The sequence below is a fragment of the Sceloporus occidentalis genome, unplaced genomic scaffold (assembly GCF_023333645.1).
Source record: "Sceloporus occidentalis isolate IW3139 unplaced genomic scaffold, rSceOcc1.0.p SCAF_41, whole genome shotgun sequence".
NCBI classification, from domain to species: Eukaryota; Metazoa; Chordata; class Lepidosauria; order Squamata; family Phrynosomatidae; genus Sceloporus; species Sceloporus occidentalis.
In genome coordinates, this window is record NW_028317021.1 from 4321867 (window position 1) to 4349694 (window position 27828).

The 27828-nt window shown below is 42.4% G+C and overlaps 1 protein-coding gene across 4 annotated transcripts; it reads right to left on the bottom strand.

Moving 5' to 3' along the window:
* Positions 1-577: 577 nt before the first annotated feature.
* On the bottom strand, positions 578-27478 carry TOP3B (DNA topoisomerase III beta). Of its 4 annotated transcripts, none has more exons than XM_089489862.1 (18): positions 27437-27478; positions 23895-24020; positions 22022-22153; positions 20278-20384; positions 17116-17190; positions 15522-15718; positions 13249-13405; positions 12382-12495; positions 11494-11584; positions 10112-10266; positions 9698-9803; positions 8968-9114; positions 7123-7296; positions 5802-5930; positions 5154-5303; positions 3315-3415; positions 2725-2926; positions 578-1100 (listed from the first exon to the last, which is right to left on the bottom strand). In XM_089489862.1, exons 2-18 carry the CDS (start codon positions 23962-23964, stop codon positions 619-621), a joined length of 2589 nt encoding a protein of 862 aa, XP_089345988.1. In that variant the 5' UTR covers positions 23965-24020; positions 27437-27478; the 3' UTR covers positions 578-618. The 4 variants fall into 4 exon arrangements, with proteins under 4 accessions (XP_089345988.1, XP_089345987.1, XP_089345989.1 ...); XM_089489861.1 differs by lacking the exon at positions 27437-27478 and adding an exon at positions 26497-26755; XM_089489864.1 differs by lacking the exons at positions 578-1100; positions 27437-27478 and adding exons at positions 2312-2505; positions 26497-26755.
* Positions 27479-27828: the final 350 nt, after the last annotated feature.

Sequence of the window (27828 nt, forward strand, 5' to 3'; positions counted from 1 at the left end):
GTCGAACAGCCCTTACTGTCAGGAAGTTCCTCCTAATATTGAGCTGGAATCTCTTTTCCTGCAGCTTGCATCCATTGCTCTGGGTTCTAGTCTCTGGAGCAGCAGAAAACAAGCTTGCTCCCTCCTCAGTATGACATCCCTTCAAGTATTTAAACAGGGCTATCATATCACCTCTTAACCTTCCCTTCTCCAGGCTAAACACACCCAGCTCCTTTAAGTTTTATCCACATACGACTTATCCACAGGTCATATCAAAATCCATTATTTTGGCCCCCAAACCTGCTCTCGACTTATACATGAGGGAGACTTATAGTCGACTACATACGGCTAGTTTATTGTGGCACTATTGTTCTCTGACAGAGAAGGCTCAATGTCTCACAAAACTAGTTCCCAGAATTCCAGAGGCTTGAGCCAGGGCACTTAAACTGGTCTCAAACTGGAATATTTCTGCAGCGTATTTTGGACCTTAGTCACCTTTTGTCCTCAAACCAAGTCCCCAGTCATTGGACTCTGCTGCCATTGTACCAGTACAGAGAAATGAATTAAAGAGATTGGCAAGATTAACTGAAACAGAGACTTTATATGGTATTTAGTTATTTAATAGTAGCTGTAAGGTAGTTACACAAAATACGCAGCCAGAGCAGCCATTTTGTCTCTTGGTTTCCTTGGATTGGGCCTTCCTCCAGGCCTCCTGCCCTTTCCTCGTCCCCGTCCTTGTCTTTTCCCCTGCCCTCCACGGTGCATAGGGTGCTTCATGGCTGCATGCTTCAGTTCAACCAGATCCTGGAACACAGGGTCACAGAAGACACAGCCAGAGTGCTGGGTCTCATTGCCAGGGAGGGGAGACTTGGCTTTATTGAAATCGACATCCACCAGCGCAGCGTCACATGACTCACAGGTCTCTGCCGACACGCGTACCTTGTGGGCATTTTCAAAGAAATGCACTACCACGTTGCATTTGTTACAGGCCATCTTCCATTTGGGCCCAGAGATTGGGTCAAGCACCAGCACTCCATTCTCACATTCCACGCACTGTCCAATTCCAAGCATGTTCAGAGAGTGCTGGCAGGTGGGGTGGGTGCACTCATTGCAACCCATTCCTGAAGAAAAGAAAGCAATGCAATCTACCAAAGTGTAAGGAAAACTGGTCCAGCATACTCTGCTTCCTTTTGTATGAGAAAGAAAGAACTAGATTGGCAACACAACCACCCACAAACAAATTCTGCAGTCTGAAAAGCATGCAAATTAGACAGTCCTGAACACTTCGGAGAGCCAGCATGGTGTAGTGGTTTGAATACTGGGGACCAGGGTTCAAATCCTCGCTCTGCCATGGAAGCCCACTGGGTGATCTTGGACAAGTCACACTCTTAGCCTCAGTGGAAGGCAAAGACAAAGCCCCCTCTGAACAAATCTTGCCAAGAAAACCCCATGATAGGGTCACCATAAATCAGAAATGACTTGAAGGTACACAACAACAAAAACCTATACCTACTTTCTATCATTAGTCTCAGTGTAGTAATTTGGATACCATTTTAGGAATCTTGAATGTTGTGAAAGGCCTACTTTAGTACTGAAATGGGAGTGGAGAAGGAAGGACTCAGATCTGATCATTTAGAAGCAATGGGTGTGTAAGTCTAGAGCAGTGGTCCCCAAACGGTGCCCTTTAACAGATTTTGGACTTTGGCGCCCAGAAGTCTCAGCCATGTTGGCCAATAGTCTGGGATTTGGGAGCAGTAGTCCAAAACCCCTTAAAGAGCACAGTTGGGAAGCACTGATCTAAAGTATGAGAAAATCCTCCACTTTGGATAAAACACTGGAAGCTTCATGGAGAGATCTACTCTATTTTCTGTATCTTAAATCAGTTGTATTTTTTTTAAATTCTGAAACAAGTTCTGATTATTTCCAATTTCATACACACCACTTTTAAGAGTCAACTTGGCTGTAAACCCACCACAAATCTCAAAATATAACCTCTAATGCAAACTTTGGGTAATTAATTACTGCAAAATCTGAGAATTCCATCCTTCACTCTAAAAAAGGGCAAGTTTTTAGAAGGATGCTTTAGAGCTTGCAAACTTGCTTTGTCTAAAACAACAAGCTCATCTTTGCAGATTTTGCAGTCGCAATCAGGTTTTTCACTAGAGAATATATTTTGTGGTTTGTGGTTCACTTATAGCCCAGTAGATTCTTTTAAAGGGAGTGTTTGAATTCAAGAACAATTGGGAGTTGTTTGAGAATTCAACTGAGGAAAAAACAACAACAGAACAACAGTGGCTCCTTCTGCCCAGTAAAAAACAACAACAGACAATGCTTTATAGACAGCTGTGTTCAACTGAGCTTCCATTTATTAACAATTGTAAGAGCCTTACAGATCTCACTACAGAAGAGGCTCACGCTATTTATTTTTTGTACACTAAATTCCTGTAATTCCAGTTTATTCTTTTAAGTGAGATTGTGCTGACAGGAAGGAGCACCTGATCTATACGTCAGAAACGTGCTTCTTGTCTGCAAATGGACAAAAATATGCAGTTTACAGGTATGATTTGTAAACTGATCTCTGAATGAGAATGGTGTCATCAGTAGTAATCCTAAGGCTTGAAACAGTTTTAACGTTCATTCTGATAGATCAGAATGACAACTATAGCTCTTTTGTCCTTGAAGCCCTAAAATGTGTGTCAAGAAAGGAATTTTAAAAAATACATCTTTCACTTGATGAAGCCTCACCTTTTTTCATGTCCCTGAAAGGGGGGTGGTTATAACAGTAGGGGCACAGTGGGTAGCTCTTCCCTCTTGATCCCGAGGACCAAAGCACCAATTCAAAATCATCCAAGGGGCACCGTAACTCTTTGTAGAGTTTGATGGTACCATTCTGAGGAAGACTGTAGGTCTCATCACAGTGGGAACAGTGTAGACGGCTTGGCTTTGCCTACAAAGAATGAAGAAAAACACAGTATTGATTTTCTAAGCCTTTCTTTGTACAAACGATAAACATTGCAGCATCCCTTGATCATACAGAATTCATCCACTATTTGCAGAACCTTTCTACAAAATCAGTGTTGAAAAGTGTCTGGAACTTTTCTACAAAATCAGTGTTGAAAAGTGTCTGGAAATTTCATTTGTCCTCTGCCAACCACAGTGATGAGTAAAACCAGTTCTTGAACACATGCGACACCCACATTATAATACAATGGGCTTCCTGTGCATCTCTGCAAAATTACTTACACACACATACACATCGGAGTACATGTGGTTGTGAGGAAAATATCTATGAATCAGTTTCTCTTGTGTCATTTTAAATTATAGATTTTCTTCACCTGGATATATTTCATGAAACGGTGACATTTTCCACAGCGGGAAAGGGGTTTGCCTGTGGCAGCCAGTGGTGAAAAAGACACTTCCATCAATTCATCCATACCTGCCAAAACAAGACAAAACAAATCCAAAACCCAAGTCATAGAAGGTTTGGAACTCTACACGTCTTGGAAATAGCCAGGGTTTGGGGGAAAGGGAAACTAAACTGATGAAGTTCCTTGAGAAGATCAGGATTTAGCTGATGAGCAACATTGCCCAACATTTTTGACTGAATAATGTTACTTTCATAACAAGAAAATCCAAGCAACTTGGTATACACTCAGCACATTAATTGGGAAGTAAGCAACACTGAGGCTCTGGAATTTACTTTAAAGCATACCACAATCATTCCAATATACTCCATTTGTAAACATGGGTGTTAGGAGCGTGTGGTGGAAACTGGACCATTTATGGCAAGAACTGGCCATTATGTCTGATTACGATGTCTGAGAGCTTAAAAGTAATGAGTTACAAGCATTGTAGCAACCTGCAAGGAGTTTCCTTTCCTCTCTTTTGCCAATGAGGACATAAGTCATATTTCAAAAGTAATGTAGGGGAAGTGTGGACCAAGAATAATTTTTCAGGGTAACAAGTAACATTATCTAGTTACTTTACATGTTACCATTTAAGAGCATTTTACAGCTTTTTAAAGGCATCTGAATGGAACTGGTAAAGTTTTATGCCAGTCTCCTATTAAATCGAAAGGTTCACCATGTCCCCAAAGTAATGTCAAGGGGAGCAACGTTAACAAATTAAAGGATGGGGGTTAACAGTGTCTTACATAATAAGCTGCTTTGAAAGTAACTTTCAAAGCTCTGTGAAGTCTTAACAGGGGCAAGAATTGCAGAAGGTGGACATATTTCATGTGGCAGTTGGCTCAGTTTCAGAGGTCTCTTGCAAACTATCAGTTCAGACCCCCAGAAAACACAATCTGTCCCTCTCTCAGCAGTCAGAAGGGAGACAGGGAAGAAGAATAAAGGGTATCACTTCACCCACGTTTGGTTTGGGGCCTGCTCATTGTCAGCACATGGTGCCCAATAGATTGTCCCTGAGAGAATGTGGAACTGAATACAAAAATGCTCCCCACTCCTGCACTATGTCAAAGTAAACAGGCATAAGCAGATGTACAATTCTTGTTTCCTGAGCAGGTTGAAATCCCATATGCTGACTCTGTTCACATATATTAATTTTCTCCATAATGCTTACAGATTTAGCAAGAGATATCAGGCCACCAATGAGTCATTTTTAGTAACACTTCTGCAAGGAACAAGTTAACTAGCACCAGGCTGATATTTCAAATATGAAGTTGTGAAAAGGTGTAATATTGTCAGCTCTAAACATTTTACAAGTGTTAGCTTCCTGCCCAAATCATGTTCACTTAGACAAACAATAGTCACTTCTCTTTGATTTGTTACCCATTTGCAAGAGTTCATTTAATATTGCCATGAACCACAGTTGGATTATGCTGTAGGTTCTGACATTTTCCTTTGCTTTGGGAGCAGAGAGTAGGTGTGAAAGAGAGACAAAACCAGAGTGAAGTTAAAGGTAGTTTCATGAGTAGCCTTGGGATCTTGGTTTTGCTTCTCCAGTCTGAAAGCTAGATAACTTTGTGGGAGCAATTAAACTCCTGAGGGTTACAATGTCAAAAAAAGAACTTCTGAGATCTATCTGGCTTCTCTAAAGGGTATACTACAAACTTTGGGGGGGGGGGGGGGGAATCAGAGTATTCTACATGTTTTATTTGCTTACTGATTTCAGTACCCACAGCTAGACAGGTTTAAGTATGGGGAATAAATCCTTACCAGCGATTGAATCAACAAAATAGTGAAACTTTCTTTTGAAGATATCCAGGGTGTGTTCCAGGACCTGGTGATAATCTGCTTTACCCTGAGCAATTAGATTAAGTTGTTTCTCTACTGCACTGCGGATTGTGGGAAGCACAAGCTCAGCATCTAAGAGGGGGGAAATCCAGAGGTACACAGTAGTTCTAACAAGAGTAAAATGGAATAAGCATATTAGGCACGGCACACCAGAAACATCTCCACTTCATGCTCCACTAAAATAACCTGGATTTGTGTCAAAGCACGCTGGTTCTCTCGGGCAACTCCCATTCATTTCAATGTGTCTTACTCAGAAGATGCCAAGAGGATGGCACCAACTGTCTAATACAGGGGTTGGGGACCTGTGGCCCTCCTGGTGCCTTGGACAATTTCCAGAGTTTCTTACTATTGGTCATGTGGGCTGGGGCTGATGGGGGTTGAAGTCAAACAGCACAGTTTAACTACATTTAGAAATATCTGTGCCCATGTTCAGCCACAGGTCAGTCTAATGAATTTTCTCCACCAGAAATCATGTACTTAAGTTTCTTTGATCACATTTTTATCTCTCCTCTTTTAGCTGGACTCTCTAGAGCTGTTCAAAACATCAAAGAAAAACATATGCAAGGTTACCTATTTTATAGTAGCCATGAACCAGAACGATGCCCAGGTTTGTAGGCTTCAGTCTGCGGCCATTCTCCACAGTGACATAGTTGCGCTGGCAGATGTTGTTGATATGAACTGGAATGCTGGCATCCGTTCCTAACAATAACAATAAATATCTGCTTAGTAGTTTCAAATATTTAAGGTGCATTTCATATTCACTATGAAGTTGTAATCCTAAGAATAACCCTGTAACAGTGCTGCTGTTGGAAGGGATGGGGGGAGGATGCCTAAATCCATCTCATAAGTTTATGACACAAGGAAAATTTAAACTGGGTTTTCCTGATTTGTACCTCATAGTAAAATCCTACATATGCTTACTTAGACTTTATCCCCAGGTACAGAAGTTCAACTTCAGTCTTTTAGTCATTGTGCTAACCAATAGCTTTATATCCATTTGTCCTTTTCTTTCAGCCTCACCCAAACTTCATCAATGGTAGATTAAGGCCAAGTTACAGACAGAACATGTCTAAGGCAACATACTTATGCCATTGCCTTTGGACCAAGGAGGCAGAGACTGCTCTCTCTTTCCACTTTCTCAATTGTTTAAACATAGCAAGAATAAAAAGGCTCTTTCCCCTCCTCATTCTAAATTAGGCTGCTGACAAAAATAAAGATTTAAGGAAAACTAGGAGAGGATTTTTGTGTTAAAGAAGTGATCTGGTACTGAAAGCAATTCTTGGACAAATAGAAGCACCTTGTTCATTCTAAGGCCCGTTACAGACCGCCCAAAAGGGGCAGTCTTGGGCCGCTGCCGGTTGCAGCGCGGAGGAGTCGCAGTAGCCAAACCGCGCGACTCCTCCGCGCTGCAAAAAAGGAGCGCGAAAATCGCGCTCCTTCCAGCAACCCGGAAGAGACGCCGCAAGTGCCAACGCGCGCACTTGCGACATCTCTTCCGGGGCACAACGTCAGGATGCTGCGCATCCGCGACGTCAAAATGGCAGCGCACATCTATATAGGGCGCTGCCATTTTGACGCACTCATTACGCGCGAGGGGCAAGGTGTGTCAGGAAGCGCCGCCCCTCGTGCGTAATCACGGCACGACGGTGGCGCCTCTTGGGGCCATCTGTAACGCGCCTAAGTTTCACTCCATCCACCTGAACTTCTGTTTTAGCCTGGTTCTGTTTGATGGCTCTCAGGCTTAGATGGATCTCTCTCTCTTCACACACACATACTTATCACCATGGCCACAAATATTTAAATAAACATCAGATTACCATTATTCACTTAAAGTTATTTTCCTCTCAGCTTCATGTATGTTAAATATGCTACTAGGGAGGGGTGTTCCTACCAATTCCATGCTTTTCCATCAGAGTGATGAGCTCAGCTTCTGTCAAGTAGTCAGGAGGATTGGTTTGTTTCTCCAACAGTTTTACTTCACTGATAGGGAAGACATCTCCTTTCTCACAGCTGGGCAGATTCTCTTCTGGTGGGATGCTCTGCCAAGGCATGATCTCTGTAAAACCTTTAATAAAGTTTTTTTTATTATTATTTTTAATAAAATAAAACAGATTTTCTTTGAGTAAGGAAAGGATGAATTTTCAAAAATGATATCACTTGCTAAGAAAGAACACAAAGGCACTTAAACATTAAAGAACCAAGTCAAATCTACTAAACCAAGAGAAACAACAATGAACTATGAACAAAAGCAAGAGAAGACTGTGGCAGATAGAGACTTTCAAAACTCCCCTCTCTAACCCAGAGGGTGAGGCAGAATTGATTGATCAAGATCCCTGGGGAAAAGCCCTCCGAAAGTGCATAGATAATAAAGAAAGGTAAATACCCCACAGTGAGAAATCCCAATTCCCAACCCCGCAGGGTGTAGGAAAGAAGGTTTGGAATCTAACTTTAGCCACAGACAAATTGGTTAGGAGCAATTATCCAAAACCCAGGGGTATGCTAGTGCAAAATGAGAGAAAGAAACACCTCCTACATACTCTAGCGTGGGCAGCAGGCAAGTCTATCAAAATGGCAAAAGTTGCCCAAGTTGAGCACCTATTTTATAACCATACCCAAGCCCGAGCTGTTATAACGTTCTCAAATGAGGGCTTAGTTAAGTAAGCGTACTCACGTAGGGGGAACTTTTAAATAAGGGTTTGATAACCTCTCGCCTTTTTGAAAATAGAGCACCTCCAATCCCATTAACCAAGCCCCCATCAAAATTGATCCCTCCCACTATAATTAATCATAAGAAGTCAATTCATCTCATTGATTTGACAGAGCCTAATAAAGTTTTTAAAAAATAATAATCAGGGCTCTTTCTGTCTAGATTTTTCTACAGATTAACCCTGCAGATACTGGTTGGAGAATATTGGTTGGTGACTGGCTCTAGTATCAGACAGACCACCAACTAAGTCAATTCTGAGATCCCAATGACATACAGATGACAGTAACCTCTGCTATGTATTTCAAAAGCATAAAATGTTACCAAGAAGGATTTTATTTCATTTCCTAATCAGGCAGAACTATTAAGAAGAAAACTGCCCAATTATAGAAAAATGACACTTGTGGTCTGTAACAAGCCAATCCCAGTGCACACCAAAGATGTTACTGTTATTATGTACTTTCCAGCCAGCTCCAACTTATGATACAAAGAGTTCAATCAATGCTAGATTCCAGGCTCAGCAACATATAAATTCCATGCAACATTATACTGCAACAAAATGCTAAGTTTTATATTGAGGATGGAAACAACCATTTGAAAAGGGAATAATACTATGCAATTAAATTATGCATATGTATTATTGTATGAATAAATGTAACATTTCTCTCTTGCTTTCTCCAAGGAGCTCGGAGAAATATACATTCTTTTCCCTCCTAATATCAACCTTGCAACCATCCTATGAGCAGGTTAGAGTATGACACTCTCATGTAGTTTCCCTAATAAATACAGAAATTAAACATCCATATCAGCTGAAAGAGACAGCCAGCATGGTGTACTGGTTTGAATGCTGGAGACCAGGATTCAATTCCCTCCGCCATAAAACCCACTGGGTGACCTTGGCCTTGCCAAGTAAACCCCATGATAGTTTTGCCTTAAAGTCACCGTAAGTCAGAAATGACTTGAAGGTACACAGCAACAACTCAGCTGAAAAGATACGGAGAATGAGAAACATCATTTTTGGTTCTTCCTTACCTAGTGAAATAACAGTTTTACCTATACAGGTAAAACGTTCTGGTCCAATGCTGCAAGCAATGGTTGTCTGGAGGTATTTGCAGTCAGCACTGACAGTGGCAATGAAATGCCTAGTAATATATTCATACAGTCTCCATCCATCACCACCTAGAAAGAAACAAGTGTGTTGCCCACAAGACTCAGTCTGCCAATTACTTTTCAAAAAGTATGTCACATTTTGTGAAACAATATAGGGGAAACATACATTTCTTTAAATCCTTACAGATATCACAAAGAAAAAAGAACCCCTTAAACCCCACCCTTTCCTATTTTTTGCTACAGCTGATGGAAGTAGAAACACTAACAAGCCTAATTTCAAATATCAAAACTAATTTCTATGTGATATAAAGAAACGCTAAACTTTGCAGTGAGGAAAGCAGTGTTGGCTACTAACATCTTAGCAGACAATTTTTTAAATAAATAAATTCTTCTACTGAAACAGCCCCAATGGAGGATATGTGGTTCTTGCCATTCCCCTCTGTCAGCATGCCACATTGCTACACTGTAGGAAGAAGCTTTCCTTCTTTTAGCAGAGAAACAAAATACACCGCTGGATGAGGGATGGAGCACTCTGTCCTTCTCCACTAGGGAATTCTCACAGGGAAAGCCTTGTAGCTTATGACTACAAGTTGCTAAATACAGAATCAGGTCATCAATACTTATGACTTTAGAATAATCAATTCTTAGTCACCTAGTTCTGCTTCTGTGGCAGATCTCATTGGTGTTATAGGAGGATGGTCCCCAGCATCATGGCCTTTTCTCGGTCTGTTAATACCTTCAGCCAGTAGTGAATTTACCTAGGAAGAAAACAACAGAAAATGAGGGCAAGCCATGGAGTGCGGATTCAGCTTAATGGGCACAATCTACTTGGTTTAGCCATTCTAAGTCCTATTAATTTCAATGAGAGATTTAAGCACATGCTTACAGATCTCATTAAAATCAGCAGGACTGAAAATGGGCTAAATCATGACTTAAACACTGTCCAGCATTTCCAGGGAACTTTGTAACAGAAATGTCGTTTTCAGTGAAATGACTTTTTCCTCATTTCCAGACAGAAAATAGTATGCATAAAAAAATAAAGCATCTTGTCATATACTGTACTTACTGTTTCGGCCCAGTAAGGATTATTAGCCTGCTGCCGCAAAGAGCCCTTCAAGTCAAAGTTTTCCGGGTAATGGGTAGTTTCTGTTCGAGGGTAACTAATATAACCCTGAGTATAAAGCCGTTCGGCTATTTGCATAGCATGTTGTGGTCCCATTCCTAGAAGTAAAATATTTAAATGGTTTATGTCATTATTTTGAATAAAATGTTTACAGGCAAAGTGGTATGACTTTTTTCAGAGTTACATCTAAATTAAAGCTTTTCCATAATCAGGAACATCGATAGCTGTTGCATCTGAGGTCAATCTGTTCATCCATCCAGCCCAGTATTACCTATTCTGACCAGTATCAGCTTGTCAGGTCTCAAGCGAATGGTCTTTTCTATCACCTGCAATCTGGATCCTTTTAACTGAAAATGACAGGGTATGAACCTGGAACCTTCTGCTTACAAAGTACTGCTCTGCTATGAATAAAGCAATGGTCTTTCCCCAAGTTTGTCTGTCAACAAGATAAAAGCCCCTTCTAACATTTCCTCTGTAGCATAAAGCAGAAAGTACAACAAGAGTTAATATAGCAGATCATTTAAAAAAAAAACCTTTTGACTAAACGGAAAAGGTGCACTCAAAATGAGAATGGGCAACAAAAATGTTTACGGCCCCCCCCTCCAAATATTAATATTTATAAAAATCATTTTAGGCACATCATCTAAAATTATGCCTAATGTGACACGTATATATCTTATCTGAAAACAAAAAGGATGCTCTAGGACCATTTCCCCCCTAGTAAGCATACTTAATCAACAAATCACACAGATTTTAACAGAGTAATTAAGATTTTCTAAATGGAATGACAGTCCTAACAGAAACCTAAACAAACTAAATGACAGGAAGAGAAGAGGAAGAAAAAATAATAATTGCTAAAAGGAGACATATGGTATTATTCTTGTGCCTGCAAAGCCCTCTCCAGAGGCAGCATATGCTTCAGTCTCAGAGAGGGAGGGAATGTGGAATAAAGGTGGTGTGTATTCAAAAGAGAGGAAGATGGAGAATTGCTTATAGCCTGACCTTATGGACTATCTCTCAATGAGTTAAATGGGACTTACTCCCAGCCAGATGTTCAAGGTTATATCCTTCGTCCTTTGGGTCTCTGGGACCACATGGGGTATGGGTAAAAATCTAACTGAAACTAAAGCCAAATTAAATTAATTAAATGAAATGAAATTAAAACCAAGGGAAGGTATAGAAATGTCGGAGGTCTTACTAATTCGCTGGGAATGATGTCAACTGAACTTGTGCATATTTCTCGTGCATATTTCTAATTGATCTTAACAAAAAAATCTTTAGATATTGTTGCAGGCAGAGTTTATACTTGTGGGCAAAACACTCACCCAAAGCAGCACTGGCAACTCTTAACATTTCAACAGTATTCAGAGCCAAAGGTCTTTGCTTAGCCTTCTCCTTTCTGCTTACAGATTCTACCTACAGGATAAAAAGGCATTCCTTAGTAACGTCTGATGATCACTTAGAAAAATCTGAGAGAGAGTGCTAACCACTCTCTTAAACACCTGGAATTTTTCTGGGAAGGACTACCTGAGTAGGAAAGGGCAGGGATGGCCCAAGGCATGTTGGTGACTGAAGAAAAGGACAAGATGCCTTTCCCATAATTCCACATACTGAAAACATTAAGATGGACAACTGAAAATTACATCAGTGGTGTTAAAACAATCACATCTTCAACCTTTCCATCAGGCTAGTTTGGACTGGAGGGTGATACACACAAGGCAAGCTGCATGATGAACTGTTCTGTCCTCCAGTCTGCTGCTGTCGCTTCCTATCTCTTAGCATGTACGGAGTAAAAGGGAGTTAGGAAATCTGAGTATACTGTATGCTGCTCCTATGCCAGATAGATCTTGAACATTTTCCCTTTAATTTTGTGAAGAGATCAGTTTATCTTAATAGAGGGAGAGGGCCTTCTCGGTGTCTGCTCTCAGATTTTGGAGCTCTCTCCCTATGGAGGCTGGGATGACACCTTCTTTACTCTCCTTCCTCCAGCAGGGATTTAAACCCTGATCTCCAGAGTCACACTGGTCTCAATGTCTGTTTGCGTCTGTGTGTATGAATACATATACAAGCACACAGACATGTATACTCTTTCAGTTTGAGCACTTATGGCATAATTCAAATTAACCATCAGACATGTGATGTTATTAAACTGAGCAGTGAAGAAATTTTGGAACTAGGAATTTAGTCCAAATAACACACATTTATAGTCTCACCTTTGCATCCTTTGCTGCCTTTGTTATGTTTAGGAACATTTGAGCAATCTCTCTGTCGAAGACTCTCACTCTATCCCAGTCCAAAGTCAGACAACTGTCTTTTTCATGACTAACCTGTCAAGAGAAAAATATACAGAAAAACAAAATATTTTAAGTTCTTTTCCATCAAAACTCTAATGTGTAGTGTCTTTGCCAGACAGTCCCAACGAATACAGTAATGGGATATTAACATTCTACCACTATCAGCATAAGAATAGCAAAGAACAGAAACATAGGTAAGACCATTGGTCTATCTTGTCCATACTGTCAATTCTGACTGGCAGAGGCTCTTCCAAAATCAAATGGGATTGGGTCTGTTTGGGTATGGTGGCATGATGTTACATGTCAAACACCCAAGACTAATAGTAACTATTTCTGAATGTACACCTTATTTACTAGTAAGATAAAGATTCAGTTTTTGTGGCTCGTAACGCAAGCCATTGGGTGCAGCCAATCATTCTCTTGTGACAAACCCACTTGCGATTATCCTAGCAGAGAAATACACTTATTACATGTCAAAGAGTACAAACTTCTGCAAAATCACAAGGATAAATTAGGCACAGAAAACTTATCACTGCAGCAGTGGAGACGAGGAGGAGTCAGGATGGTTTGTTATCTTTGTTACTGTTGACTGCTTGTTCTCTTAACGTCTATCCCACCAGTCTCACAGCAGCTGCTCTGAGGCATCAGACACCAAGCTAAAGAGTTTCAAACCATATGTACTGTATTCTAATACACCTGAAACCTGCACTAAACAACCTGTTTTAACCAGTAACATTACCAACCAGATGGGTGCTGAGAGAGAAAGAAATGGTGGCTATCACTAACCTTGGCTTGCAACACCCAATAAGTTTCAGGCTTGAAAGACTGGATTTTATCATGCCGCTCCACACAAAACCCCAGCGTTGGAGTTTGACAGGGCCCAAAGGAGATCAACGAGCTGTCTAAATTGCCATATTTCCCCTGGAAGTATTTGGTTTGAAACCTTTAAGAATAAATACATAAAATCAATCTATTACAGCTTTCAGTATTGAAATGCTATTTAACTAGTGATTTCTACACATAGAACAACGCTGGCATGGGTCTGGAGGACATTGGATTGCTAGATCTTGACGGTCTTGCATGCACTTCACTTACAAATCTTACATGTAAATCTTATGCACAGAATTTACTGTGTATGGTTCCTACATATTCTAATACTTTAACACAGTGGTCCCCAAACTTTTTCTGGCTACCACCTCCTTTCGTCTTGGGCAACGACCCTAGCACACAAATGCCACATGTATTTCTTGATATTAGGTCTATTGTTCTATGGCAAATTCAAAATAACCAATCTTCGTCACTTTGCATCTCGTCACCCTGGGAACAGCAACCAAGTAGGTGGCTGAACAGCAACTGATAAGCCTCTCACCCATGCCACCCTGCCAGCAAAGGCCAGTGTGGACAAGAGGCCTCTTGGTTGCTGCTCAGCCAGCTGCTCAGTTGTTGCTCCCAAAGCAACCAGCTGCAAAGGGAGAAGCTTCTCCCTGACAAGGAAGGACTCTCAATACTTCTTCACTGAAGCAGAGAGGGGTGCAGTTGGGTTGTGTGTAGGGGGCTTACAAAGGCCCCATGCCCTGGACTGGAGAATGGGGCAGACAGGGAAAAGGTGGGATTTTAACTACAGGAGCTGCTCCAAGGTGAAGGACTCTTTCCAAGAATCGACCCCAGACACTCCTCCCTCTCCTTCTCTATAGACATATCTCCCCCCCCCCCACAGCTTCAGGTGTTCCCCCCACCCTCCCACATACACAAACATTGCTTCTTCTGTTATCTCAGACTGCCCGATGAAAGAAAACAGAAGCAGCAGAGTAGCTCCAACTTGCCAGCCAAGTCCCAGCAAAGCTCACAAAGCTCAAGCAAGGTCCCTCATTTGAAAGCTCCTTTTTGCTGCTAGTTCTCCACTACCGCCATGTGTTCTAACTCCTTGCTCCAGTCTGTCAGTCCCAAAGTGGTGCTGTTTCGAGCCACAGAAGCAATGCCCTGTGCCCAAGCCTCACAAGAGTTTCCTATTCGCCACTGCCACCACCAGTGAAAGATGCAGCTAAGGCAGCGAGCTCCTGTGGGTAGGTGAAGAGCCAGAAATACCACCACACTAAATGATCAGCAAGGCTACATGGTGGTTTTAAGAGACCCTCAAAAGAAGTTTCATGCAACCCTCATCTCCACCATAGTTCCCCTTGTCTTTCTTGCACACCAATATTTCAACGTTTGGGGGCGGCAGAGTGGCGCTCAAAGTTTAACATTAGTTATTTCAAAAACTGACATGTGTAGAAGCCTTAATCTACATATAACAATGGTAGTGTTACTAAGCTAATACAATGTAATTGTACACAGAATCTCACAATGGCATTATTATCGGAGTCCAAAATCAACAAAACAAATTCTCAAAAGCTGAGCACTGTGATGGCACTGCAAACAACTGCCGGAGAAACACCCTCAATGTGATTAACATATTATTTACTTAAAATGCTTATACGCTGCTCTTGTGCCCACCTTTGTCTCCATAAAAAATAATTCTGGTATTTCTCAAAGCACACTGTTACATTCACAGCCATTTTCATTCTACTTCTCTTTCATTTTTCCTTTTTGTCTCCTCACAACTACCAGGTCCAACTTAGAACAAACTTTTCAAAACTCAAGCTATAGTTCAAAGAATACAACTGTCCCTCCCCTTTCTGCTTCAGTTTAGAGGTGGCCAGTGACTAGCGTAAACGGGATACACATTATGGGGATCAGCTTCTCCAGAGAAAGCATTTTACTTCACAAACATATGATGACTATACTCTAGCCATGCAAGCTGAGGATCACCCTATCTTGAAAATTTCCTATCTTGAAATTTTCACCCATCTTGGTGGACACCAATGGTACTATCAAAGATGGTGAAATTCATGCAATGGGCCAGACTCACACTGCTAGTTCTCCTAAGCAATATGGCAGAAATGTGACAAACAGGATCTAGGGATGCTAATCACTATGTTAACGAAGACCAGCTCTAGACCAGCTCCCAGCCAATACTAATCAATAGCATGTCAGGGTAGAAGAGCTATGTCAATAAATACCTTGTAAACGCACAACCAATTCTCAGATCCAGCTCCTGACGGGCATCCACTGATAGTGCTTCATTGTGATTGGGCTCTCCTAAGTGGTTCATGGCATTGCAAATGTCTGTGTCAGTAATGGAGCTGAATTTGGCTCTGTATACCGTCCTTTCACTGCCACGAGCTTTATTCATCACAGGACTTGTAGCATCCAGGACCTACAAGTAGTCAATAAGAAAGCTAAGGTCACAACTTACTAGGAATATTTTTCCTACATTGAAAAACTCATGATCACAAGTTGCTCAAGATCACACTTGTGAATCCTTCAGTCATTTATTTGTTATTTTAATAAAGATAAAGAATTCAACAAGTACATTTTTAAATGACACAAAACAAAAATGAGCACAACATAAGAAGATGACTGGACAAAAACCTCATCAGTACATCAACTAACTGAAGGAGGAGGGAAAGAAGAGCATTAGTCATGACTACACATTTCTATAAATCATCATGAGATGAGGGTGGGGTACAATCAGAGGATTACTATTCACACAGAATAAAGAAATGGTGAAGTAACAGAAAATCTGTCTGCATCAGAATAATTTTTTTAGTATAAAATGTTAAGTTTCCCATTAGAACTAAATTACATCTCCCTTGTAATAAAGACAGATCTTCAATGCCTCTCCAATCAACTGTATGGATATGCAACAGAAGTTAATAAATTTCTTGTACAGACAGTAACTGTATATAATATCAAAGCCTGTTCTGTAGATGTAATTATAGATTAATACATCTTTTAATATCCTGAAAAACCAGCAACCAAAACCCTATGACATTTTGAGCATTCTGTCATAGATGTACATACGAAGCCATCACTAATTTTATGACATATCCTTATTAATGCAGCAGTGTCAAATGCCATCTGTTGATGTGCCTAAAAACATGCTTTATGTTTTGCTGAAACTGATATACAAGGCATACCTTTCCAAATTCTATTTCTGCACTTATCATCAATTTCAATATTCAAATCATTTTTACATGTCCATTTGCTTCCCCCTAGTGTTGGGAATGACACATATGTAAAAATATTACATTTTGGACACTATGCCTTTCATTTTGCCTCTGGCAAAACAAAATTAATTCTTGAAAAGAAGAGCTCTAATTGCTGCTTCTTTCACTTGTTGTTGAAAAGCAAAAGTAATTATTTGTAAGATAAAAAACCAATGAAGGGAAGCATCCCCAAAATGTGCACACAACTGTACTAAGGCCCATACAGACAGGCCAAAATAAAGCTGTTTCGGGTCACTTTGGAGGTATGCTGTTTAAATGATGCATGCGTCCTAAGAGTCCAGAATCCACGCTAAAGCCATGCTCCAGTCCTAAAGACTGGAGCGCAGCTGTGGTGCAGCTTCTGGCCTCTTAGGACGCATGCATCATTTAAACAGTATACCTCCAAAGTGACACGAAGCAGCTTTATTTTGGCCTGTCTGTATGGGCCCTAAATTGCCCCATCTGTTTCTAAACTTTTCTACCAATTATACAAGTACTTTATTTCATCCACAGACAGGAACTAAAAAACTGTAGTTAAAAATAAATATATTGACTAGAAACATACCTCAAAGCAGATGTTTTCACCTTCCTTATCACAATCCAACCACAGAACAATACAGTCACAACCTCTTCCTTCCACCTAACAATTAAAGATACACATTTCAGCAACTATAAAGCAGAGAAGTTGTGCAAGCTGTTTGTAGTAGATCAAATTTCAGATGAATGGTGAGGAATGAAGTTACTGGACTTCTCACACTCCTCCTATAAACTTAATAGTGTCCCATCCTATACAGTTTAACACTCTTTTGTGGCTTTGTAGCTTTCTTGGTTACCCTAGTAGATAAACTCATGTGATAAACTGTTAACAGACAGAAGCAACAAGGCCTAACAATTTTTGCCTTGTTACACCGCATAATTAATACATCTCTCAGGGAAGGGCAATTTCCATCCAGCTTAAAATTGGCCATTGTAAAACCGCTGTTAAAAAAGCCCTCCCTAGACCCCCTGATGCATAACAATTATCGGCCAGTTTCGCTATTGCCTTTTTTGGGGAAGGTGATCGAGAGGGCAGTTGCAATCCAGCTTCAATCGATCTTGGATGATACTGATTATCTTGACCCATTTCAAACCGGGTTCCGGGCGGGCTATGGAGTTGAGACTGCCATGGTCGCCCTGGTCGATGATCTCCGTCTGGGCATGGACAGGGGTAGCGTGTCCCTGTTAGTGGTCTTGGACATCTCAGCGGCTTTCGATACCATTGACCATGGTATCCTTCTGGAACGCCTGAGAGAGCTGGGAATCGGAGGCACTGCGCTCCAGTGGTTCCATTCCTACCTCTCGGGCAGATTCCAGATGGTGCAGCTGGGGGACGAGTGCTCCGACAAGAGGGCGCTTACATCTGGTGTCCCTCAGGGAGCTATTCTGTCCCCCATGCTATTTAACATTTACATGAAACCGCTGGGAGAGATCATCCGGAGGCATGGGGCGCGGGGTTATCAGTACGCTGAAGACACCCAAATAGTCTTCTCTGTGTCTCCGACTGATGCAGTGATCAGGGATGGCATCTCTCCTCTTGTTGCCTGTCTAGACTCGGTAATGGGCTGGATGAGGGAAAACAGACTCAGACTGAATCCAGAGAAAACGGAAGTGCTCGTGATAGGTTCCCCCGGTCCGGGATTGGAGTTTTGTCCACCTGTCCTGAACGGGGTCACGCTCCCCTTGAAGGACTCTGTTCGTAGTCTGGGGGTGCTCTTGGACTCGTCGCTCCACCTTACATCTCAGGTGGATGCGACGGTCAGGAGCACCTGTTTTCAACTTCGGTTGATATGCCAGCTGCGACCCTTCCTGGCCCGGAGGGACCTTGAAACGGTGGTACACGCTCTGGTAACCTCTCGCTTGGATTTCTGTAATGCGCTCTACATGGGGCAACCCTTGTACCATACCCGGAAGCTACAGTTGGTTCAAAATACGGCAGCTAGAGTGGTCACTGGATCTTCCAGGGCCACCCATATAACACCGGTATTAAAAGATCTCCATTGGCTGCCTATTCGCTTCCGAGCGCAATACAAGGTGTTGGTTATCACCTATAAAGCCCTAAATGGCTTGGGCCCAGGGTACTTGGAGAACCGCCTCTCCCCATATAATCTGCCCCGCACACTCAGATCGGCTGGGAAGCATTTGCTGACAGTCCCAGATTCTAAATACGCCACAACATCGCGTAGAGCCTACTCCATCTCGGCTCCTTTGCTCTGGAACGCGCTTCCCAGTGAGCTCCGCTCGGCCACCTCCCTTGAGCGGTTCAGGAAGGAATTAAAAACCTTCCTGTTCCAAACAGCTTTCCCCTAACTTTCTCCCTTTGTAGCCTCCTTTCTCCCCCTCATTATTTTGTTGTAAACATCTTATGCTAGTTGGATATTGCTTGTGATTTTAATGTATAATTGTTGTTTTTGTGGATTGTATTTTTATTCTGTACTGTTATTGTTGTAACCCGCCTTGATCTACGGAAAGGCGGGCTATAAATAAATATTTTATTTATTATTATTATTATTTTGCAGCTGTTGCTCTGCTTTACCAGTCTCCCATTAGATAAGATTACTGTCTCATGGAAAATGACAGCTTCCCTTTTTGTGCTGCATGGTTGAGGTCGGGGCCATAAGGAGGGATAAGATCTCCTCCCAATCTGTGAATTTCGTCATAGATTCTAGAAAGGGGTATAAAGTCCATGCCTTGGATCAAATCTCTTTGAGTCCTAGTGGGAGGAAAGACAGCAGCCTATTTAGGAGCTGTTTATGTAGGCTTGAGAGCTTTCATCTCCATGGAAGCAAGACATATCCTCAGCTGTATCTACTCACTTCAGTTGAAGAAGTGCCTAAGTACTTTTTTCACATTTCTTTTTTATATATTCTGAATCTATTCAGCTCCTGTCCATAATCAATAACACTGTGCTATTGTAATATAAGTGGCTTTTCTTTCAGCAAGTCTCCAAATTTAGTTTAGTTAGGATTCATGTCGATCAGGTCCCTTGGCTCAATACAGGCATTGTTAGAGCTTTCACACTTTGGAAATTATTATTCAATTTCATAAAAGCAGCAGGATTCTATGACAAAGCCTTTACTCAATTGTATTAAGTGGGTATACTCTAGAAAGGTGTATAGTACATGGCTGTTGCTCCACAAAACAGCAGCCACAACCACCCCCTTTCACATTTAAAACAGCCATATCAGGAAGATGAAAAGTGCTATTTAAACAACATCTGAATGTTTAATTTGTTTCCTGGTGGATGATTCCAACTTTACTGTCCACCTTGTAGATTGAGGGGATACATTTGGGGCTAGGGGAGAGGCACAAAGCTTCATCACTTGATTCTGCCAGTGTTATAAACTGTTGCAGTCCCATACATATCTACATGGAACAGGAGACATACGAAGCAGCTTATCCCAGGTCAGGCCACTGGTTCATCTAGGCGCGTGCTGTCTACCTGACTGGCAACAGCCCTTCACGGTTTCAAATAGAAAAGGGGCTTTTCCATCTATTCTAACAGGAATCTAGAAAATATGCATAAACATATAATGAACTAGGCCGCACAATTACTTCCATTTCAGTGCAAAGTTAGGCAGGATCCTAACATCCGGCCTGACTACCTGACGCCCTAGACAGGACATGATTAAAGATGTCAGCTTGTTCAGAGCCAAATATTTATGTTTGTTTATAGAAACAGATCAAATACCTGCAAGAATTTCACCATATTCAGTTTGGGATTAGCTTCTTTCTTTTCTGTAGGAGCTTTACTAAAAAGTTCAGCTGGGTCCACTTTATCCCAGTTGTTGTATTTTCCTGAAAAGGCAATAGAAATAAAAACAAGTCTCATTACTTTTATTAAAACATTTGGATGAACAGTGGCTCTTCTGCCTTAAAATCTAAGGCTTGGAGAAGGATGCTTCTGTAGTGAGAATTCCATACACTGAGCCAATGTGGGGTAGTAGTTAGAGTAAAGGACCGAGACACGGGAGGTCCAGGTTCCAGTCATCATTTTGCCATGAAATTTGGGCCAGTCACACTTATCTCAACATGACCTATCTCACAGGGTTGCTGTGAAGATAAAGTGGTGGGGAGTAGAGCCATTCACACTACCTCATGTTCATTGGAGGAAAAATAGCAAATGCAACTAACAGTTAAACAGGGGGTCAGTGTGGTATGTTGGTCTGAGACCATGGTTTGAATCCCTACTTGGCCATGGAAACCCATTGGGTGCTCTTGGGTGAGTCACACACTCTCGGCCCCATAAAACTCAGTGACAGAGCCATCTTAAAGTAACCATAAGTCAAAAACAACTTGAAGGCGCACAACAACAAGACTATAAAATAAAATATTCCAGTAGTACATATCTACATCAGTTTAAAAGTACCAAAGAGAATAAATCTCATGACATTCTCTGAACAGAAAAATTGTCAGCTAATGTTACTTTTTATCTACTTTGTGTTCCAATATCAGAGTTGGCCCTTACATAATAAGCCTATGCAGATATGGTAGCAGAACCATGGCCTGACTGTCAGGGCCATGCCTCCAGCTCAAGTGCTCTTTCCTCCCCTTGCAAGTTCCAATTTCCTCCTGTATGTCCCAATGAACAATAACAATAATGAATGTTTACTGCGACAACTGAACTAGTCTTAATTAACAATCATGCTAATCTTAATTTTAATATTGCTAATTTACAATAATGTGAATTGGTCCTAATTAACAATGTTTATTTTGACAAGTGAATTGGTCAAACGGCAGCTTAACACAAACCAGAGGCGGGTTACAAACCGCCATAAAGTACACGCTCCGCGCATACTAGGGTTAGGAAGGCCCGTATTAGGGTTAGGAAGGTTCTTACCTTCCTCACGGCCCTTCCTCCCAGTACGCGCGGAGCACATCGTAAATGGCAGCGCCCATCCACATGGGTGCCGCCATTTTGACGTCTTGGACGCTGTGCGTCCAGACGTGTCGCGGCGGAAGTGACCCCGCGAGGGCGCGCTCTGCCCCTCACGGCACCACTTCCGCGTTTCGAAAAGGAGCGCCATTTCAGTGCTCTTTTTTTGCTGCGCGGGGAAGCCTCGCGGTCTGGCTGCTGGGGCTTCCCTATGCAGCGAATGGTGGCGGCAGGAAAACGGCCCCTTGAGGGCCGTTTGTAACCCGCCAGAGTTTGCTTCCAAACCAGAATCAGAATCCTAGTTCAAATTGTAGAGGCAAAGTATCCCTTGTAATCTCTCATTCATTTGTTCATCCTTTAAGACCATTTGAGGCTTTTGACAAGACAAACTACAGAATTGGAAATGCATTCTGAACCCTAAAGAGGTGCTACTCTTGTTTTTAATGTGCCAGAGCTCAGCTTGTTAAAAATTTCAGTCTGCTCCACAACAGTTCTCTCTCTCTCACCACAAACAAAAACAGCAAGAAATGATATTAACACAAAACAGATGACAATATACCTATAAAATCCAATGTCATGACGTGGCCACACACGGATGTCATCTTGAAGTGGACACTTTGTCCCATGAATGAACCTGTGTATTCATGCACTGAACATGCTCCATTTAGCCCTTTGCGAGAAGACATGTTTCCTACAACAAAAATATATTTGGTGTTTAATTTGCCATTTTAGTTGGCAAATATTTGAAGAGAAAGCCGATTCTCTCCATTCACTGCCATCATACTTTAAATTTAGATGTGGAACTGAAATTGTCTTGGCTACCTATAAGGATGCACTATGCCTGGAGATCTATCAGGGAGAAGATGGCATTGTCCCCCCCCCCCCAACTGTTCTGCCTCCTCTTTAGATGGTTTCTATTTTACATTCATTCAGGAAATAATTGCAATTGCTTGGTGTATGGCTCAGGATTTGTGATTGTTTTCATGCAGTTGTCATGCAGGTTACATTCTTTTTTCAGCTTGAGTATCATCTACCTAAAAGCATGTTTGTGGGGAGCTCTGTAGGCTCAGCTGTTCCCATGCTGTGGACTAAATGGGGCATTTTGCGGCAAAGTCAGGGTGCCGATACATTAAATCCTAAGCCTCCTCATTCCAATGCCATGCTTTATAATTTTTTTAGCCTGGTTGCAAGCTGCTTTGGGTCCCATGCTGGCAAAACAGAGAGCTATAACTGAGAAAAAATAAAGGAGCCCTCAACTATGCTAATCCCAGAGCTGGCATACCTGATTCTCTGCTTTTGCACAAACTGGGAGATGTGAATAAATAAAGAAGTGACAAACAACCATCACCATTACCTTTAACGTTAGCTACAGCATGCCAGCAAGTCTTAGGAAGTGGCAGTTAAATCTCACAGAACTCCCCTTTGTTCTGTAAATTAATCCATTCAGGAACTCAAGTCTTATAAACACAAGACTTCTACTGGATCAGCCCAAGGGTTTCTCCAAATCCTGCCTTCATGCAAGTGGTGTATCAAGGCAATAGTCTTACACAGATATTTGTCTTTTCTCACCATCCCCAAAATTGCATTTTCAATACAATAACACTTTTGGCTCTGCTAAACTGTAGCTAACAGAACCAAAACGTAATTCACTTTTCAGTCTGTACGTATGTATGTGTCCCCCTAGCATTCTTCAGAGCCCCAACACAATTTGAAAACTATTTTTTGACTTTTTGGCAATTTTCACTCTACAATTGTGTCAAGAACACATCAGGTATGCTAAGACAAACACCTACAACAAAAACCATGCCCGCAAAGCTCCAACCTGCTCAGAGCTCCTTCTTTAGTTGTAGCTTTACCAAAATGGAGTCTGAAAGTGATGCCATTTTGGCTGGGATACTGCCAGCAGAGGGAGTCTGTCCAGGCACCCAAAGGGGCAACCTGCTGGGGGGCAGGGAATGGGGGAATTTGTCCTGACACCAATGCATTGGATTTTAGACTAAACTGATACAGAAATACACTTGTCCCTCCACATTTGCAACTTTGAGGATTTGATTATTCATGGATTTGATTAATATGTTCTCTCTAGGAACCTCTAGGCCCTGCAGCGCAACTCTATGGCCAACTTTAACCAAAAGTCACACTGAAGGACCTACAGATTCTTAAAGAACACTCCACTAGGCCTTTCCAGCTCCTCCAGTACAATTCTATGGTCAATGTCTGGCAGATGTTGACCACAGAGTTACACTGGAGGACCTAGAGATTCTTATAGAGGTGTTCTCTCATGTAAAAATACAGTGTTTTTGTTATTTGCGGTTTTTCCACATTCACGGGGGTCCTGTGCCCCTAACCCTGGCGAATGTGGAGGGATAAGTGTATTGCCAAAGTGGCACAAGGAAGAATGATAAAGAAAGCAAATGTAGATTCCTTCCAACCTCTTGAAAGAATTTTGGCGATAGACTGAGCCAGAGATGGCTTCTCCGCTACCATGAGAACCGTCTTCATCTTTGTCAGAGAGAAAGGGGTCTTCACACTTAAAGAGAATTCTATCCAGCTTCAGTCTGTGGAGAGAAAACAAAACCTGTTTTTTACTTATTTGGATGAGGTGCCTGAAAGATTCCTTACTTTCTCACCCCGTTAATTTATTTCACAAATACATGAAAATCAAGTACTGGGTAGTTTCTCATGTTCTCATCTCCATGAACTACAACAACTAGAACTAAACTGATTGTTAAAAGTTATCTTCCAGGTACATTTACCAGATTTCAGGTGCAATGCTAAACATATTTTTGACTAGACACTTCTAAGGCCACACTGTTACACATCTAGACAGAAGTATTCGGTTCGTTTTGATTTGATTTGATGTAATTTGTTTTAATTATTGCAGTAATTTAGTTCTGTTTTAACGTTCTATTTTTGTATGCTTTTAACTGTACTGTTTTTTAATGTTGTAAGCCGCTTGGAGTCCCAGTCTTGGGAAAAGGGTGGGATGATATAATTGATCTATGGAAAGGCAGGCTATAAATAAAGATTTTATTATTATTATTTATAATAATAATAATAATAATAATAATATTTTATTATTAAACCTTGGGCAAGTCACACTCTCTCAGCCTCAGAGGATGGCAATGGCAAACCCCCTCTGATGAAACTTTACCAATAAATCCCCACAATAGCTTCACTTTATGGTCATCACAAGCTGGAAACAACCTGAAGGTACACAACAGTAACAACACTGAAATCCCACCTAAGCAGCTATAAATGCATAGCTTAAAGGTAACCAACAAAGAAGGAAAGAAACAAATTTGGTGCCAAGTTATGAAAAGTTTATTCCATCAAGTGCAATAGAGCTGCCATGTTCCAAACTAAGGCCTGTTACAGACTGCCAAAATGAAGCTGCTTCGGGTCTCTTTCCATGTATGCTGTTTAAATGATACGTGCATCCTAAGAATCCGGAAGCTGCACCAAAGCTGGACTCCAGTGCTTAGGGATGGAGTGTGGCTTTGGGGTGACCTCCGGACTCTTAGGACCCATGCATCATTTAAATAGCATACCTCCAAAGAGACCCGAAGCAGCTTTATTTTGGCAGTCTGTAACAGGCCTAAGAACCATTTTTGAAACTTAGTATAACAAGAGCTTTCAGTGGAGCTGAGCATGGAGAAGAAGAGAAACATAGTGTCTTCGAGATCCATGCAACATGCCACATACATGTATCAAAGAATAAGCTGCAATGAGAAAGGCAGGATTGAATCGGAAAGAACATACACAGCTCTCTTTCTCTGCCTGGATTCTCTGTGGAATGAAGGGGCTGGGGTTTAAGAGAGCCCCACGCTGAAATGGGTTCAAGCCCCACCGCATGGTGTAGTGGTTTGAGTGATCCTATGGTCCAAAACACACCACAAAACCAATCCAGTTTGAGACTGCTTTAACTGCCCCGGCTGAGTGCTAGACTCACTGAAAGAAAGAAGTTGGCAGCAGGAGCTTTCCTAGACTAAAGTCTACTTCCTCTACATATCTATGCCCCATATATATATATATATATATATATATAATGTCCTTGGCTTCCACTCTACCAAAAGCATCTGACTAAGGAGACTGAAGCCTAGGAAAGCTCCTGCTGCCAACTTCTTTCTTCTGGTGAGTCTCAAAGAGGCTACAAGAGCTCTCTACATACAGATTCAATAGACTAACAGGGCTCTAGATTTGCATTCTCTCTCTAGGTTTCTATGTGGAGAGCTCCTGGAGCCCCTTTGAGACTCACTGGAAGGGAAGAAGTTGGCAGCATCGGCTTTCCTAGACTAAAGTCTACTTCTAAATGCACCTGAGGAGGTAGACTTTAGTCTATGAAAGCTCCTGCTGCCAACTCCTTTATTTCGGTGAGTCTCTAAAGGAGCTCCAAGATCTCCCTACAGACTAAGTGGGTTAGAGCTTTGAAAGAAGGAAGGTGGCAGCAGGAGCTTCCCTAAACTAAGGTCTCCTTCCTCAGGTCCATTTGGGGCATTCTGGGGCATCTCTTGCTGCCAACTTCTTCATTCTAGTGAGTCTCATAGGTACTACAAGCTCTCTCTATAGACTGGTTCTACAGACTAACAGGGATATCACTTTGAATTCTGCCTCTAGGATTCTTGCAGCCCCTTTGAGAATCCCTGGAAGGAAGGAGTTGGCAGCAAGAGCCTACTACCTAGGCTTCAGTCTCCTTCCTCAGGTGCATCTGGATCTGAGATGAATTTGGACCAAAGACACCTGAGGAAGTGGACTGAATCCCAGGGAAGCTCCTGCTGCCAAGTTCTTTCTCCCAGTGAGTCTCAAAGGGGCTGCAGTGCCTCTCTCCAGACTCCTTCCACAGACTCCCAGGGCTGGAGCTTTGCATTCTCTGAAGTAGCATTCTTATTAGCCATGTTTCTTTATGCAGCATGGCGCCCTGAAATGGGGCCTCATCCCAAGCGTCCCATCCCCTTCGAGGCCCCCGGGCTCCCTCTCCCTTCCTTCTTTCCCTTCTGCCCTTCCCGAAGGGCCGAGGGACCAGAGGAGCCTGACCTGCCGCCTTCTGCCTCCCCTCAGAGGAAAGAGGGACCGAGGCCCGCCTGGGCTGCTCCGGCCCGGCTGCCCCAACCCTGACCGAGGAAGCGGGCCCTCCCCGCGAGGGAGGAGGCCGCCATGATGATGACCGAGGCTTCCGCTGCCGGGTCGACCAAGCTCTCCTTTCCCTCAAGGCCTTCCGGCCTTGCTTCGCCTCAGGGCCGCCCGTTGCCAGGGAAACGGGGCCTACTCCTTCTAGCTTCCCCGAGGCGCCTGCCCCGGCCCTCCCCGCACCTCACTCCCCAAGCGTCGCCATCCCGCTTTTTTGACTGCCCCCCGTTGCATTCTGGGGTTTGTAGTCCAGTGAGGCCGATAGAGCTCCCTGGCTGAATAATACACTCGTCCCTCCGCATTGGCAGCTTTGCACATTACCACACTACTCCGCTGCTATCCCGCGTTGACTGCTCTGGCTGCCCCCCCCCCCGTTGCATTCTGGGGTTTGTAGTTCAGTCAGGACCTCGCTGGCTAATACACTCCTGCCGCCACATTTGCGGATGCATTCTGGGGTTTGTAGTCCAGTGAGGCCTCAGAGCTCTTGACTCTTTACTGCAAATCCCAGAATGCAATGGGAGGCAGCCAGAGCAGTCGAGGGGGAACCTGTGTGTTCCCAGGTTCATATAGTATGTATATATATGTGTGTGTGTGTGTACATATATATATATATATATATACACATACATATATATATATATACATACACACACACACACACACACACACAACTCCTTTCCATATACCCCACTCTTTTCCATGCCAGCATTCTCGAAGATGCCAGCCACAGATGCTGGCGAAACATCAGGAATCAACTCTCCTAGAACATGGCCACAGAGCCCCCCAAACCCACAGAAAACTCGGGCATATCAATGCTTTAAGAGTGTAGTGGGGTCAACAGTCTTACCACACTACTCAAGTCTTGTCTAGTGCTGCTATTCCACTTTGACTGCCCTGGCTGCCTTCCGTTGCATTCTGAGGCTTGTAGTCCAGCAATGCCAAAGAGCATTCTAAACGCCCGCACCTTCAACTGCAAATCCCAGAATGGGGAGGCAGCCAGCACAGTCAATGGGGAATAGCAACACTTGAAGAGTGTAGTGCTGTTGTGGGAACCTTAAAAGCCTGGACTTTCTTTCACTACCTTTGGAATAACCCATCACTCTTATCACTTATATGTTGTTTCCTCACTCAAGGATGCTGCTCTTAATTGTTTTGGCTTTTAAAGCAAGCTAGACGCCTATAAAGGTCATCTTGTCTCTAAACATTCCCACTGCAAATCCTGTTCAGCATTTTCCTCTT

What these genes read in the sequence shown, in the direction of transcription:
- TOP3B (XM_089489862.1), bottom strand. Translation starts at nt 23,964, where the DNA reads ATGAAGACGGTTCTCATGGTAGCGGAGAAGCCATCTCTGGCTCAGTCT. An exon ending in GATGGAAAAGCATGGAATTG is followed by an intron (nt 5,931 to 7,122) that starts GTAGGAACACCC and finishes TGTTATTGTTAG; the next exon opens with GAACGGATGCCAGCATTCCA. An exon ending in TTTCAGGGACATGAAAAAAG is followed by an intron (nt 1,101 to 2,724) that starts GTGAGGCTTCAT and finishes TCTTTTCTTCAG; the next exon opens with GAATGGGTTGCAATGAGTGC.